Source organism: Salvelinus fontinalis, chromosome 24, assembly GCF_029448725.1.
Source record: "Salvelinus fontinalis isolate EN_2023a chromosome 24, ASM2944872v1, whole genome shotgun sequence".
NCBI lineage: Eukaryota > Metazoa > Chordata > Actinopteri > Salmoniformes > Salmonidae > Salvelinus > Salvelinus fontinalis.
In genome coordinates, this window is record NC_074688.1 from 24286536 (window position 1) to 24303779 (window position 17244).

At 43.8% G+C, this 17244-nt stretch overlaps 1 protein-coding gene across 3 annotated transcripts in view; it reads right to left on the bottom strand.

The window, feature by feature from the left end:
• Nucleotides 1–17244, bottom strand: part of LOC129822196 (membrane-associated phosphatidylinositol transfer protein 3-like) — a 178111-nt gene that overhangs the window by 4952 nt on the left and 155915 nt on the right. For all 3 annotated transcript variants that reach the window (XM_055880265.1, XM_055880264.1, XM_055880263.1), the window contains 6 exons: nucleotides 8548–8664; nucleotides 8060–8208; nucleotides 7604–7753; nucleotides 4896–5079; nucleotides 4299–4427; nucleotides 3631–4018 (listed from right to left, as the gene is read on the bottom strand). In XM_055880265.1, the coding sequence (XP_055736240.1) occupies nucleotides 3698–4018; nucleotides 4299–4427; nucleotides 4896–5079; nucleotides 7604–7753; nucleotides 8060–8208; nucleotides 8548–8664 (1050 nt within the window). In that variant the 3' untranslated portion in view covers nucleotides 3631–3697. The remainder of the gene's footprint in view (nucleotides 1–3630; nucleotides 4019–4298; nucleotides 4428–4895; nucleotides 5080–7603; nucleotides 7754–8059; nucleotides 8209–8547; nucleotides 8665–17244) is intronic.

A 17244-nucleotide genomic window follows, 5' to 3' on the forward strand; every position in this document is an offset into this window, starting at 1 on the left:
TGTTAACAAGAAATGTGTGGAGTGGTTGACAAACGAGTTTTAATGACTCCAACCTAAGTGTATGTAAACTTCCGACTTCAACTGTATATAAAATTTTAAAAAATGAAATATAACACATTTACATAATTTACATAAGATTACAGCCTTGAGTCTTATTGGGTATGATGCTACAAGCTTGGCTGTCACGAATCCCGTTTCCTGAGTCGTTTTTTTGCCTGTGTTCTGTCCTGGAGTGTTTTTTCTGGCATCCTGGAACGCACCCTGTCTGGTTGCCGGGCAATGTAGCCAGTTGGGAGTTCTGATTACCCGCACCTGTATCCCATCAGCTATCTGCACACCTGGTCCTGATCATCATCTCTCCTCTTCATAAGCCCGGACCTGACATCCATTCCCTGCCGGATCGTTAGCCATGAACAGTATGTTGTGCCATAGTATCAGCCTCAAGTTGGATAGTATTTGTTTTGTTGTTTTTTTACGTATTGCTTGCCTTAAACGTACCTCCGTTTGTTTTGTCTTCAGTTACTAACCCGGATCATTTACCCCATTCCCGCCTGGTCGACGGAGGATTCCGCTACCCCATTGGATTCACCTATTTACTCCCATCAACTCACCGCCGCTGCCCGCTACGCCACCTGGATATATCTACCCATTCACATTCACTTGTAAATAAATACTCACCTCCTTCCTACGCTCCTTGTCCTGGTCTGCTTCTGGGTTCGATTTTGAAAGAACGTGACATTGGCACACCTTTATTTGGGGAGTTTCTCCCATTCTTCTCTGCAGATCCTCTCAATCTCTTTCAGGTTGGATGGGGAGCGTCGCTGCACAGCTATTTTCAGGTCTCTCCAAAGATGATGGATCGGGTTCGTCTGCGCTCTGGCTGGGCCACTGAAGGACATTCAGAGACTTGTCCCTAAGCCACTCCTGCATTGTATTGGCAGTGTGCTTAGGGTCGTTGTCCTGTTGGAAGGTGAACCTTCACTCCAGTCTGAGGTCCTGAGAGCTCTGAAGCAGGTTTTCATCAAGGATCTCTCTATACTTTGCTCCGTTCATCTTTCCCTCGATCCTGACTAGTTTCCCAGTCCCTGCCGCTGTAAACATTCTCACAGCATGATGATGCCACCACCATGCTTTATCGTAGAGATGGTGCCAGGTTTCCTCCAGACGTGAAGCTTAGCATTCAGGCCAAAGAGTTTCATTTTGGTTTCATCAGACCAGAGAACCTTGTTTTTCATGGTCTGATAGTCCTTTATGTGCCTTTTGGCAAACTCCAAGCGGGCTGTCATGTGCCTTGTACTAAGGAGTGGCTTCCGTCTGGCCACTCTACCATAAATGCCTGATTTGTGGAGTGCTGGAGAGATGGTTGTCCTTCAGGAAGGTTCTCCCATCGCCACAGAGTAACTCTGGAGCTCTGTCAGAGTGACGATCGGGTTCTTGGTCACCTCCCTGACCAAGGCCCTTCTCCCCCGATTGCTCAGTTTGGCCGGGCTGCCAGCTCTAGGAAGAGTCTTGGTTGTTCTAAACTTCTTCCATTCAAGAATGATGGAGGCCACTGTGTACTTTGGGAACTTCAACGCAGCAAAAAAAAATTGGGGACAATTCCTTCGACCTCATGGCTTGGTTTTAGCTCTGACATGCACTGTCAACTATGGGACCTTATATAGAAAGGTGTGTGACTTTCCAAATCATGTCCAATCAATTGAATTTACCACAAGTGGACTCCAATCAAGATGTAGAAACATCTCAAGGATAAAACATTTAAACAGGATGCACCTGAGCTAAATTTTTAGTCTCATGGCAAAGGGTCTGAATACTTATGTAAATAAAGAATTTCTGTTCTTCCATTTCAATACATTTGCTCAAATTTGTAAAAACCTGTTTGCACTTTGTCATTATGGGGTATTGTGTGTAGATTGATGAAGAAAAAATTATATTTAATACATTTTAGAATAAGGCTGTAACGTAACAAAATGTGGAAAAAGGGAAGGGGCCTGAATACTTTCCGAATGCACTGTAAGTGAACAGTGAATTATCCTATGCACCTGTGCATTACCGTGACCAACGAAAGCCAACTATACTGAACAAAAATATAAACGCAACATGCAACAATTTCTAAGATTTTGCCGAGTTATAGTTCAGATAAGGAAATCAGTCAATTTAAATAAATAAATTAGGCCCTAATCTATGGATTTCCCATGACTATTTTTGTTCAGTGTAGATTAGTTCCTACAGGCCCACTGAAGTGACAGAGTACCCATGCTCCAATCTCCTTAATTGCAGAAACACTATTCCCAAATCTAGAAATGAGTGGATTTCGTGCTTGACTAGACACTCCAGTTGTAGCTCATCAGGCCCTCTATTCGGCTCTGTTAAATCGGAAAATAGGAGGCAGTGGGCTTTGAAAATAAAGGAAGTATTCCTAATAATAGCACAGCTACCTCAGGTTCCTGCATGAATATTTATGAGGGAGTATACAGACTGATCTCTGCTCTCTCTCCGTTTCTGTCTGCTCTCCCCTATCTCGATATCTTCCTGCCTGCTTTCTTTCTCCATCTCTCCATCTCTCGTTCTCCTTCATCTCTCTCCATCTTTCTGACTGCAGTCTCTCTCTCTCCATGTTTCACTTTTTCAGTTTTATCTCTCTCCTGCTCCATCTCTGTCTTCTCTCCCTCTCTGCCCCTCTCTCCTTCTCTCAGACAGTAAAGCTGTTATTATTATTATTTTGTTTAGCTGTATAAATCATAATGTCTGGACCTCCCAAGTGTCGCCGTGGTCTAAGGCACTGCATCGCAGTTGCTAACTGTGCCATTAGAGATCCTGGTTCGAGTCCAGGCTCTGTCGCAGCTGGCCGCGACTGGGAGACCCATGGGGCGGCGCACAATCGGCCCAGTGTCGCCTGGGTTAGTGGAGGGTTTGGCTGGCAGGGATGTCCTTGTCACATCGTGCTCTATCGACTCCTGTGGCGGGCCGGGTGCATGCACGCTGACACGGTTGCTAAGTGTACGGTATTTCCTCTGAATCATTGGTGTGGCTGGTGTCAAGTAGCAGTGCGGCGTGGTTGAGTTGTGTTTCGGAGGAAACATGGCTCTCGACCTTCGCCTCTCCTGAGTCTGAACGAGAGTTGCAGCGATTAGACAAGACTGTAACTACTTATTGAATACCGCGAAATCGGGGAGAAAAAGGGGTAAAGTAAAAAAAAAAGATAATAATTCAAATCAAGCCGTCTGCAGCTCCTATTACAGCTGTGATGACCCATCAAGGTGAACATTTATTGACTGCACTAGAGTAGAAAATGAGCAAAGCAAATCAATCTGTGTTGGAGTCAAAGTTTTCCAAAGCCTTATGTTCTCAAAGGCTTAGGCCACAATGCTGAAGAGCCAAAAGTCAACATCTAAATTATTCCAAATGAATAATTTATTCACATTACATAATTGCCAATATGCTGCAGTCTACACAAATTACACAATGGAAGAGGGAACAAGGCAGTTTCACAGCCTCAAGTACACCAACACAGAAATAGGTTCTGGGGGGATATTTTCAGTGTGTTGCTATTATAGAGAGATGGTATGATCATATAGTTCTAGGAGTATAATATAGGGCAATTTAAACCATTTAAGTGTGAATGTTCACCTTGACCCTGGACACTGAGACCCCTGTCCTCCTACTCTTCCATCATCCCTCCATCTCTCTCTATCCGTCAGGGTGTCGTGTCTCCACGGTGCATGGAGGCCCGCCCCCAGACACCATAGCCGCCGCCCCCTCCTCCCCCGGGGTCCTGGTCAGACTCTGGTTGGCTCTGGGCCCGCTCAGGCTTGGGGTTGGGGGTGCAGGGAGGATCAGGGTGTTGGACAGACATGGTTCTCCTGAGGTGGGTGCGTTTACACAGGAAGTCAGGTTTGGCAGAGAGGCCGAAGGAGCCTTTCTTCAGGACCATGCGCACTGAGGAAAGCTTCTTGGGTCTGGCCCGGTGGCCAAACTGCAGTGAGGAGAGGTGCACTGCATAGCCATCACTTAGGAACTATGGGAAAGAGTGAGAGAGAGAGAGAGAGAGAGAGAGAGAGAGAGAGAGAGAGAGAGAGAGAGAGAGAGAGAGAGAGAGAGGGAACGAGACAGTTAGTGAGAGTGGCCATGCTAGATAAAAGAATAGAAGACTAAACAGGTAGATAGAGATGGAGAGTGACAGGAAAGACAGACCAGAATAGATACATCAAAACACGATCGATAACTATTAGTGAATCAATGCCATTAGCTTGATCGTTAAAGAAAAGTAGAAGAGTGTACAGTCCCTTGATGTCTACCTGACATTGATTCTGGTACTTCTTGGAAGGCCTGCCCACAATATAAATCTGGGAAGGACTCAGACCCAGCATGTTGTACACGGAGATGTCCTTCATGGAGCCATAGGCTGAGTTGATCTTAATGTGACACTGGCAGAGAGAGAGAAGAGAGAGAGAGAGAGAAAGAGGGAGAGAGACAAAGAGGGAAAGCGAGAGAGAGAGAAAGAAAGAAAGAAAGAAAGAAAGAAAGAAAGAAAGAAAGAGAGAGGGATTGAGGGAGCGAGAGAGAGATAGAGAAAGAAAGAAAGACACAGAGAGGGAGGGGGGGTAACACTTGATGATGGGTTTGGCACTTTCATGCAGTGCGACCAGAGGTTATACTGCTGTGCCTACAAAGTCAATGTCAATGTGAGAACCAAAGAAGTGTGCGTGAGAAATAGGGGAGGAAGAGAGAGAGAGAAAAAGAGAGAGAGAGAAAGAGAGAGAAAAAAGAGAGTGAGAGACATATAGAGGGTGAGAGAGAGAAAGAGAGGAAGAAAAAGAGGAAGAGACATACACAAAGAGAAGGAGTCGAGATAGAAAGAAAAAGAGATCCACAGTATTATGAAGGTATTGTACCTCCTGCACTAGGTTCCTGAGGAAGATGGTTTTCTGTCTTAGTGGGTCGTGGACCAGGCCCTCAGAAAAGAAGATCATGCCCTGGGGGAAGTTGTGTTGGGACAGCCATAACACCACACGCTGCTTCTGCATGTCTGGCCTCCCTGTGATGTAGATGATAAGATAGCCCAGGTCCTGCCAGTGTCTGGACACAAAGATAAATAGATTCATTGCTCTGAGAATTATCGTTTTCACTGAACATAACGACAGATTGACATCAATAATATTCCTCTGAGATTTATGGTTTATTAAAAATAAAATAAAACATTTTTAGTGTTTGTTTTCTTCCTTCATGTATTAAAGGGATACTACAGGATTTTTTACAATGAAGACCTTTATCTACCTCCCCAGAGTCAGGTTAACTTGTGGAGACATTTGCTATCCTGTCTAGGATCAGCGTGCCGCTAGCGCCACACCCCCCCCCCCCCCCCACTGAAAAACCAGTGCCGCGAAATTCAAAAAAAATATTTTTTTTAAATATTTAACTTTCACACATTAAAGTCCAATACAGCTAATGAAAGACACAGATCTTGTGAATCCAGTCAACATGTCCGATTTTTAAAATGTTTTACAGGGAAGACACAATATGTAAAGATGTACATCTATTACCTAAAAAACATTAGCATAATCCACCATCTTTTATTTGTCCACCAACACCAGTAGCCATCACCAATTCGGCTAAACTAAGATATTTATAGCCCCTAACCAACAAAAAAAACTCATCAGATGACAGTCTGATAACATATTTATGGTATGGGATAGGTTTTGTTAGAAAAAAGTGCATATTTCAGGTAGATGGCATAGGTTACAATTGCACCCACCGTCACAAATGGAATTGAAAAACTACTTAGAGCAACGTGTTTACCTACTTACTAATCATCAAACATTTCGTAAAAATACACAGCATACATGAATCGAAAGACACAGATCCTGTGAATACAGACAATATTTCAGATTTTCTAAGTGTCTTACAGCGAAAACACAATAAATCGTTATATTAGCATAGCACATAGCACATAGCAGCCCAGCATTGATTCTAGCCAAAGTGAGCGATAAAAGTCAACATCGCCAAAAGATATTAATTTTTTCACTAACCTTCTCAGAATTCTTCCGATGACACTCCTGTAACATCACATTACAACATGCATATACAGTTTGATCGAAAATGTTTATATTTAGCCACCAAAATCATGGTTAGACAATGTGAAATGTAGCTCAGCTGGTCAGAAAATGTCCTTGCGCCACTTAGACAGTGATCTACTCTTATACATAAATACTCATAAACGTGACTAAAAAATATAGGGTGGACAGGGATTGATAGACAATTTAATTCTTAATACAATTGCGGAATTACATTTTTTAATTTATCCTTACTTTTCAATACAGTTTGCGCCAAGCGAAGCTACGTCAAAAAACATGGCGTCCTAAGCCACTAAAATGTTTCGACAGAAACACGATTTATCATAATAAAAATGTCCTACTTTGAGCTGTTCTTCCATCAGTATCTTGGGCAAAGGATCCTTTCTTGGGAGTAATCGTCTTTTGGTGGAAAGCTGTCCTCTTGCCATGTGGAAATGCCAACTGCGTTCGGGATGAACTGAAAAGCGTGCCCAGCTATTCACATCGTTTCAAAAATAAATGTCCCAAAATCGCACTAAACGGATATAAATTGCTATAAAACGCTTTAAATTAACTACCTTATGATGTTTTTAACTCCTATAACGAGTGAAAAGATGACCGGAGAAATATAACAGGCTAAACTAACGCTTGGAACAGGAGCGGGTCGGTGTCCAGCACGCGCGTTACGCAGCAAGGAAAGACTTGCTAGCTACAGGGTTTTTTAATTTATAGGGCCTGTGAACGCGCAATCGACCCCATTGGAATCGTCATCACGTAAAGGCATCCAGGGGAAGACGTAAGAAGTGTCCGTATAGTCATAGCAATAACAGTGCCCTTTTAACTGACTTCAGAACAGTGGCCAACATTTCTGAAATCTGACTCCATGTCAGGGAAATTGCTGTAGAATGGGCTCTGTTCCACTTAGAGACAAAATTTCAACTCCTATAGAAACTATAGACTGTTTTCTATCCAATAATAATAATAATATGCATATTGTACGATCAAGGATTTTGTGGGAAGCCGTTTCAAAAATTACCCGATTAGCATAAATAGTCTAAACAGCGCCCCCATCCCCAACAGGCTATGTATCTGTGTCCAGTATGAAGGACGTTAGAGGGAATTTTGCAAACCAGTGCTAACTAGCATTAGCGCAATGACTAGAAGTCTACAGCTTTTTATGTAGACTTTCAGTCTTTTCGCTAATGCTAGTTAGCAATTGCGCTAATGCTATTTAGCAACTTCCTTCAAACTCCCTTTAATGTGACAAAATAAAAGGATACTATTTTGAGCTGAACAGATGACTTCTTGGCGTTGCAATTTAGTTATCATTTTCATTCCATTAATCATTTCTCTCTGCTTGAACTGCTCCTTAATCAAACAAAAGCTGGAAGGCACATTCACAAACATACACACAAACAATTGTACACACACACACACACACACACACACACACACACACACACACACACACACACACACACACACACACACACACACACACACACACACACACACACACACACACACACACACACGGAGGCATCAGTTACCTGACGACGTCCACAGCTCCGGGACGGACTTTAGGGTCGCTGCCCATGATGGAGACGCTAGCAGCGAAGGAGCCATCGATGCTGAAGACCACACACTCCATCCCCCTGGGCAGCACCGTCAGGTAGGCCTCCGCACTCGTCTGATCTCCCCTGGGGAGAGAGAGGAAAAGAGAGGGGGAGAGGGGGAGGATGATTAATAGGTATGGTGGTAATTCACAGCAGCAGCACCTCTGGGGCTCCTTGTTATTCAACAACCTGTGAGTACACTGTTAGAGCTTCACAGCACTTTACCTCCATCACTGATATGTACCGTAATTGAATTCAGTACTCCTCCACTTTCATGGGAACTCGTCCCAACCCACATCCATTTCATTATTGATAGAACCTCTAACATACTCTAACAAACATACTGTGGTTGCATCTCAATAAGGAATAAAAAAGGAGCTGTTTGATTACTTGACCACCATTTTGATAGGGTAGACCCCGGTGGCCAGCTTCTTGCTCTTGGGGATGGTGTAAACCACTCTGCCACTACTGGTGGTCACCTCTGTGTCAAAGTGGACCCAGCGGTTGGACTGGGGCTGGGTCATCAGGAGAATGTCCACCTGTGAGAGGACAAGATAGATTCATGATAAGATTATAAGGTTCAGGGCAGCAATTTAATTCCTTTCAATAAACGTTAGTGTTGACGTCTGTCAAAGCAAACTCCTTTGTCAGACCACTCACTTTAAGAGAAGTATCAATTTAACTTTATTGACACGCAGACACTTTTAAAAGTGTTGCAACTATAGTGTTGTAAATAGTGCAACTAGTGTTTGCAAATTATGCAAAAAGGTTCAGGAGCAAGATCCTTCGTCAGAGCAATATGGGTTAATCTTTATTGACATGCAGACACTTTTAATTAATAATGTTTATTGCTGAGGCATGTTGTGTGGTGTCGTCACCTTCTCTCCAGTCAGAGTCACCATGTCCAAGGGGCCGTACATGAACCGACCAACCAGAGTCTGTGGTCCCTCTTCTGTGGTGATGACATCATTCACCCTGTGGTTGCCAGTCACATTCTGCATGAGGAGAAGAGATTTACTGTCACTTCTCTTTGGGTTTGTATGCATCCCAAATGGAACCCTACACTCTTAGAAAAAAGGTGCTATCTAGAACCTAAATGGAGAATCCTTTGAATAACCATGTTTGGTTCCAAGTAGAACCCGTTTGGTTCCCGGTTTAGCCCTTTTGGGTTCCATGTATAACCCTTTCCACAGACGGTTCTACATTGAACCAAAAAGGGTTCTACCTGGATCCAAAAAGGGTTGTCCTATGGGGAGAGCCGAATAACCTTTTTGCAACCCTTTTTCTAAGAGTATTATCTATATAGTGCACTACTTTGACCAGAGACCATGATCTCTGGTCAAATGTAATGCACTATAAAGGGAATAGGGTGCCATTTGGGGCTACACATTTGTCTTTCATTACTTTCTGCATCACTCCTCTTCAGACGTAGTGTTTACATCGGCAGAATGGGGCGTCAAAAGAACGATGACAAATAGCCCTACTTTTCAATTTTTCCCTGTTTTGATGCGATTTCATCACATTTGAGACGTGTGGCGAATGAGTCTCAGAAGAAATGTGCACTACAGGACCTTAACAAAAGAGGCTGTCAAATCTCCATGAACCCCTGGTTACAGTAGGAGTGTGGTTCTGGTTCCCCTTCACTACATCTCATTTCAAAGAGCAGGATGAATAACCCTAACTGAGCTGAGCTAAGGAGAAATCCTCTAACTCTATGAAGGCATCCCAAAAGGCACCCTATTCAATATGTAGTACACACTACCTTTGACTAGGGCCCATATGGCTAGTCAAAAGTAGTGCACTACATAGAGAATAGCGTGCCATTTGGGACATAAAACAACTTTATTGCTGAGCTGGTGGGATTTTAATAGGAAATGAAAGCAGAGGAGTTTGCAGATGTAATTCCCTGTCTATGTTACAGTGATGCCATGCTGCATTACCTCAGTCATAACCACAGGTGGTTGGTGATAGAGTAATTGGGGACGGGTTTGACTGAAGGAAACTTTCAGGAACACTTAAAGGGCCATTTCTAAGGGTTGTGGTGCAGTAGCGTATGTACATTAAGGGCTCTATTTGAGCAAACCTAATGCAATGGTACATTTTTCGCTGGCGGTAGCATTATAGGTTTGGGGTTGTGTCAGAAATATTTTTGCTATTTTCAAAACCGGAATTATGGGAGCAGTAGCTGGTGGTGCGTAAGGGCTGAGTTTTGATGAATAAACAAGTTGTGGGTGTGTCGAGGCTTGACACCTCACTGGACAATCAGAACGTGCTCCATGGATAAATATATGGTTCCTTCAAGTTATGTATTTACGTATTGTATTGTCACTCCAATTCAATGTTAGGATCAAACAGTCAGAGGTCACCAAGCGCAACATAGCTTCAGCGTGTAAATCAGCTAGAAAGATGTGTCTGCATCGAGTAATTGTCTCTGGCCCCCTCCCAGTTAGGGGGAGTGATGAGCTCTACAGCAGAGTCTCACAACTCAATTGTTGGTTGAAAACTGTTTTCTGCCCCTCCCAAAAGATAGAATTTGTAGATAATTGGCCCTCTTTCTGGGACTCACCCACAAACTGGCCTGTTGAGGAGTGACGGACTCCATCCTAGCTGGAGGGGTGCTCTCATCTTATCTACGAACATAGACAGGGCTCTAACTCCCCTAGCTCCACAATGAGATAGGGTGCAGGCAGCAGGCTGTTAGCCAGCCTGCCAGCTTAGTGGAGGCTGCCACTAGCACAGTCAGTGTAGTCAGCTCAGCTATCCCCATTGAGACCGTGTCTGTGCCTCGATCTAGGTTGGGCAAAACTAAACATGGCGGTGTTCGCCTTAGCAATCTCATTGGAATAAAGACCTACTCCATTCCTGCCACTATTGAAAGAGATTGTGATATCTCACATCTCAAAATAAGGCTACTTAATGTTAGATCCCTCACTTCAAAGGCAGTTATAGCCAATTAACTAATCACTGATCATAATCTTGATGTGATTGGCCTGACTTAAACATTTATTTTTATTTATTTCACCTTTATTTAACCAGGTAGGCAAATTGAGAACACGTTCTCATTTACAATTGCGACCTGGCCAAGATAAAGCAAAGCAGTTCGACACATACAACAACACATGGTTACACATGGAGTAGAACAAACATACAGTCAATAATACAGTGAAAAATAAGTCTATATACAATGTGAGCAAATGAGGTGAGATAAGGGAGGTGAAGGGAAACAAAATAAATACAATATAGCAAGTAAAAAAAACAACACTGGAATGGTTGGTTTGCAGTGGAAGAAAGTGCAAAGTAGAGATAGAAATAATGGGGTGCAAAGGAGCAAAAATAAATAAATGAATACAGTAGGAAAAGAGGAAGTTGTTTGGGCTAAATTATAGATGGGCTATGTACAGGTGCAGTAATCTATGAGCTGCTCTGACAGCTGGTGCTTAAAGCTAGTGAGGGAGATAAGTGTTTCCAGTTTCAGAGATTTTTGTAGTTCGTTCCAGTCATTGGCAGCAGAGAACTGGAAGGAGAGGCGGTCGAAGGAAGAATTGGTTTTGGGGGTGACCAGAGAGATATACCTGCTGGAGCGCGTGCTACAGGTAGGTGCTGCTATGGTGACCAGCGAGCTGAGATAAGGGGGGACTTTACCTAGCAGGGTCTTGTAGATGACCTGGAGCCAGTGGGTTTGGTGACGAGTATGAAGCGAGGGCCAGCCAACGAGAGTGTACAGGTCGCAGTGGTGGGTAGTGTATGGGGCTTTGGTGACAAAACGGATGGCACTGTGATAGACTGCATCCAATTTATTGAGTAGGGTATTGGAGGCTATTTTGTAAATGACATCACCGAAGTCGAGGATCAGTAGGATGGTCAGTTTTACAAGGGTATGTTTGGCAGCATGAGTGAAGGATGCTTTGTTGCGGAATAGGAAGCCAATTCTAGATTTAACTTTGGATTGGAGATGTTTGATGTGAGTCTGGAAGGAGAGTTTACAGTCTAACCAGACACGTAGGTATTTGTAGTTGTCCACATATTCTAAGTCAAAGCCGTCTAGAGTAGTGATGTTGGACAGGTGGGCAGGTGCAGGCAGCGATCGGTTGAAGAGCATGCATTTAGTTTAACTTGTATTTAAGAGCAATTGGAGGCCACGGAAGGAGAGTTGTATGGCATTGAAGCTCGCCTGGAGGGTTGTTAACACAGTGTCAAAAGAAGGGCCAGAAGTATACAGAATAGTGTCGTCTGCGTAGAGGTGGATCAGAGACTCACCAGCAGCAAGAGCGACATCATTGATGTATACAGAGAAGAGAGTCGGTCCAAGAATTGAACCCTGTGGCACCCCCATAGAGACTGCCAGAGGCCCGGACAACAGACCCTCCGATTTGACACACTGAACTCGATCAGAGAAGTAGTTGGTGAACCAGGCGAGGCAATCATTAGAGAAACCAAGGCTGTCGAGTCTGCCGATGAGGATGTGGTGATTGACTGAGTCAAAAGCCTTGGCCAGGTCAATGAATACGGCTGCACAGTATTGTTTCCTATCGATGGCGGTTAAGATATCGTTTATGACCTTGAGCGTGGCTGAGGTGCACCCATGACCAGCTCTGAAACCAGATTGCATAGCGGAGAAGGTATGGTGGGATTCGAAATGGTCGGTAATCTGTTTGTTAACTTGGCTTTCGAAGACCTTAGAAAGGCAGGGTAGGATAGATATGGGTCTGTAGCAGTTTGGGTCTAGAGTGTCTCCCCCTTTGAAGAGGGGGATAACCGCAGCAGCTTTCCAATCTTTGGGAATCTCAGACGACACGAAAGAGAGGTTGAACAGGCTAGTAATAGGGGTGGCAACAATTTCAGCAGATAGTTTTAGAAAGAAAGGGTCCAGATTATCTAGCCCGGCTGATTTGTAAGGGTCCAGATTTTGCAGTTCTTTCAGAACATCAGCTGACTGTATTTGGGAGATAGGAAATGGGGAAGGCTTGGGCGAGTTGCTGTGGGGAGTGCAGTGCTGTTGACCGGGGTAGGGGTAGCCAGGTGGAAAGCATGACCAGCCGTAGAAAAATGCTTATTGAAATTCTCAATTATAGTGGATTTGTCGGTGGTGACAGTGTTTCCTATCTTCAGTGCAGTTGGAAGCTGGGAGGAGGTGTTCTTATTCTCCATGGACTTTACAGTGTCCCAGAACTTTTTTGAGTTTGTGTTGCAGGAAGCAAATTTCTGCTTGAAAAAGCTAGCCTTGGCTTTTCTAACTGCCTGTGTATATTGGTTCCTAGCTTCCCTGCAAAGTTGCATATCACGCGGGCTGTTTGATGCTAATGCAGAACGCCATAGGATGTTTTTCTGTTGGTTAAGGGCAGTCAGGTCAGGAGAGAACCAAGGGCTATATCTGTTCCTGGTTCTAAATTTCTTGAATGGGGCATGCTTATTCAAGATGGTGAGGAAGGCATTTCAAAAAAATATCCAGGCATCATCTACTGACGGGATAAGATCAATATCCTTCCAGGATACCTCGGCCAGGTCGATTAGAAAGGCCTGCTCGCTGAAGTGTTTCAGGGAGCGTTTGACAGTGATGAGTGGAGGTCGTTTGACCGCTGACCCATTACGGATGCAGGGAATGAGGCAGTGATCGCTGAGATCTTGGTTGAAAACAGCAGAGGTGTATTTGGAGGGCAAGTTGGTTAGGATGATATCTATGAGTGTACCCGTGTTTACGGAATTGGGGTGGTACCTGGTAGGTTCATTGATAATTTGTGTGAGATTGAGGGCATCAAGCTTAGATTGTAGGATGGCTGGGGTGTTAAGCATGTTCCAATTTAGGTTGCCTAGCAGCACGAGCTCTGAAGATAGATGGGGGGCAATCAGTTCACATATGGTGTCCAGAGCACAGCTGGGGGCAGAGGGTGGTCTATAGCAGGCGGCAACGGTGAGAGACTTGTTTTTAGAGAGGTGGATTTTTAAAAGTAGAAGTTCAAATTGTTTGGGAACAGACCTGGATAGTAAAACAGAACTCTGCAGGCAATCTTTGCAGTAGATTGCAACACTGCCCCCTTTGGCCGTTCTATCTTGTCTGAAAATGTTGTAATTAGGGATGAAAATGTCAGAATTTTTGGTGGTCTTCCTAAGCCAGGATTCAGACACGGCTAAAACATCCGGGTTGGCAGAGTGTGCTAAAGCAGTGAACAAAACAAACTTAGGGAGGAGGCTTCTAATGTTAACATGCATGAAACCAAGGCTATTACAGTTACAGAAGTCATCAAAAGAGAGCGCCTGGGGAATAGGAGTGGAGCTAGGTACTGCAGGGCCTGGGTTCACCTCTACATCACCAGAGGAACAGAGGAGGAGTAGGATAAGGGTACGGCTAAAAGCTATGAGAATTGGTCGTCTAGAACGTCTAGAACAGAGAGTAAAAGGAAGTTTCTGGGGGCGATAAAATAGCTTCAAGGAATAATGTACAGACAAAGGTATGGCAGGATGTGAATACAGTGGAGGTAAACCTAGGTATTGAGTGATGATGTGAGGGAGATATTGCCTCTAGAAACATCATTGAAACCAGGTGATGTCATTGCATATGTCGGTGGTGGAACTGAAAGGTTGGATATGGTATAGTGAACAGGGCTAGAGGCTCTACAGTGAAATAAGCCAATAAACACAGCAATGGAAAGAACAGCAATGGACAAGGCATATTTACATTAAGAAGAGGCATGCTTAATCGAGTGATCATAAGGGTCCAGTGAGTAGAGGTTGGTTGGGGTCACGGCGATCCAGACAGCTGGCCGGGTAGATGGCTATCGGTAGCAAGATAGCATTGAATGGAAGTCTATTTTTAGACACCTCGTGCGTTTCCGTCGGTAGATTAGTGGTGTTCCGTGTGGTAGAGGGGATCAATCCAATTGGCAAAATAGATATAGTGACCCAAGAAAGATTGTCCGATATACTTATTCAGATAGCAGCCGATAAGACAGCTAACGATTAGCGGGCCCCAGATGAGCGTTCAGGTAACGTTGCGACGGAGGTGTCAGTTGGATAACTCCCTCGGGCAGATAATGTCGGCAGTCAGTCGTGAAGGCCCGATGGGGCTCCGCATCTGCAGTAACAGCAAAAAAAAAAAAACGGGTCCGGATAGGTGACTGTAGCCCAGGAATGGCTGATGGAACTCCTCAGCTGGCTAGCTCCGGAATAATTTAAGTTTTCTCCGGGATCGACGTAAGCCTATAGTCACACGGTTTGCAGCTAGCAAGCTGCGAAATCAAGGTGCAAACGTCCAGAGCCTGCGGCTGAAATCCGGGGACACTGAGAAAAATAGGCCCGGTATGCTCCGGTCCGAGTCGCGTTGCACAAAAGTGCCGATAGATTATCGAGCTAAAGGAATAGCTGAAGACCACAAAACTTGGGCAGCTGAAACACCAACGCTAGCCAGCAAACCGGCTAACTTCTGGGCAGCTTCCGATCAGCTACTGGCTAGCTTCTAGTTAGCTTCTGGGTAGCTTCCGGCTAGCTTCTGGCTAGTTTCGGCCGGCTTCTGGTTAGCCTCTGGCTAGCTTCCACTGTGGATTTTCAGATTCGAGGTAAATAATACTTTTTTTTTTGTAATTGGTGAGGCGGGTTGCAGGAAAGCTTTTGTAGTTGAGTTCTTGGATAATAAAATATATAAAGATATGCGAAGAAAGGTGTAAATATATATGTATACAGGACACGACAATACGAGGACAAAAAAGACGTCTGAACTGCTGTGCCATCTTGGAACATACATGGCTTAAGCCTGATGAATTGACTGTGTTAAATGAGTCCTCACCTTCTGGTTACACTAGTGACCATATCCCCTGTACATCCCGCAAAGGCGGAGGTGTTGCTAACATTTACGAAAGCACATTTCAATTTACAAAAAAACAAAACAACGCTTTCGTCTTTTGAGCTTCTAGTCATGTAGTCTATGCAGCCTACTCAATGACTTTTTATAGCTACTGTTTACGGGCCTCCTGGGCTCGCGGAGTTCCATGAATTCCTATCGGACCTTGTCGTCATGGCAGATAATATTCACATTTTTGGTGACTTTAATATTCACATGGAAAAGTCCACAGACCCACTCCAAAAGGCTTTCGGAGTCATCATCGACTCAGTGGGTTTGGTCCAACATGTCTCCGGACCTACTTACTGCCACAGTCGTACTCTAGACCTAGTTTTGTGCCGTGGAATAAATGTTGTGGATCTTAATGTTTTTCCTCATAATCCTGGACTATTGGACTACCATTTTATTACATTTGCAATCACAACAAATAATCTGCTCAGACCCTAACCAAGGATCATCAAAAGCCATGTTATGAATTCTCGGACAACCCAAAGATTCCTAGATGCCCTTCCAGACTCCCTCCACCTACCCAAGGACGTCAGAGTACAAAAATCAGTTAACCATCCAACTGAGGAACTGAATTTAACCTTGCGCAATACCCTAGATGCAGTAACACCCCTAAAAACTAAAAACATTTGTCATAAGAAACTAGCTCCCTGGTATACAGAAAATATCCGAGCTCTGAAGCAAGCTTCCAGAAAATTGGAACGGAAATGGCGCTACACCAAACTGGAAGTCTTCCGACTAGCTTGGAAAGACAGTACAGTGCAGTATCGAAGAGCCCTCACTGCTGCTCGATCATCCTATTTTTCCAACTTAATTGAGGAAAATAAGAACAATCCAAAATGTATTTTAATACAGTCACAAAGCTAACTAAAAAGCAGCATTCCACCAGATGGAATTAATTTCACTTCAGCAGTGATAAATTCATGAACTTCTTTGAAGAAAACATCATGATCATTAGAAAGCAAAATACGGTTCTTCTTTAACTCTGCGTATTCCTCCAAAGCTCAGTTGTCCTGAGTCTGCACAACTCTGCCAGGACCTAGGATCAAGATAGACACTCAAGTGTTTTATATATATATATCTCTTGACACATTGGTGAAAATAACCATGGCCTCTAAACCTTCAAGCTGCATACGAGACCCTATTCCAACTAAACTACTGAAAGAGCTGCTTCCTGTGCTTGGCCCTCCTATGCTGAACATAATAAACAGCTCTCTATCCACCGGATGTGTACCAAACTCACTAAAAGTGGCAGTAATAAAGCCTCTCAAGAAAAAGTCAAACCTTGACACAGAAAATATAAAAAACTACCGGCCTATATTGAATCTCCCATTCCTATCAACAATTTTAGAAAACATTTAAAAAAGCTGTTGCGCAGCAACTCACTGCCTTCCTGAAGACAAACAATGTATACGAAACACTTCAGTCTGGTTTTAGACCCCATCATAGCACTGAGACTGCACTTGTGAAGGTGGTAAATTACCTTTTAATGGCGTCAGACCGAGGCTCTGCATCTGTCCTCGTGCTACTAGACCTTACAGTCGTCGCCAAATGTTTTAAGAATGACACAAATATTAATTTCCACAAAGTTTGCTGCTTCAGGGTCTTTAGATATTTTTGTCAGATGTTACTATGGAATACTGAAGTATAATTACAAGCATACAAGGCTTTTATTGACAATTACATGAAGTTGATGCAAAGAGTCAATATTTGCAGTGTTGACCCTTCTTTTTCAAGA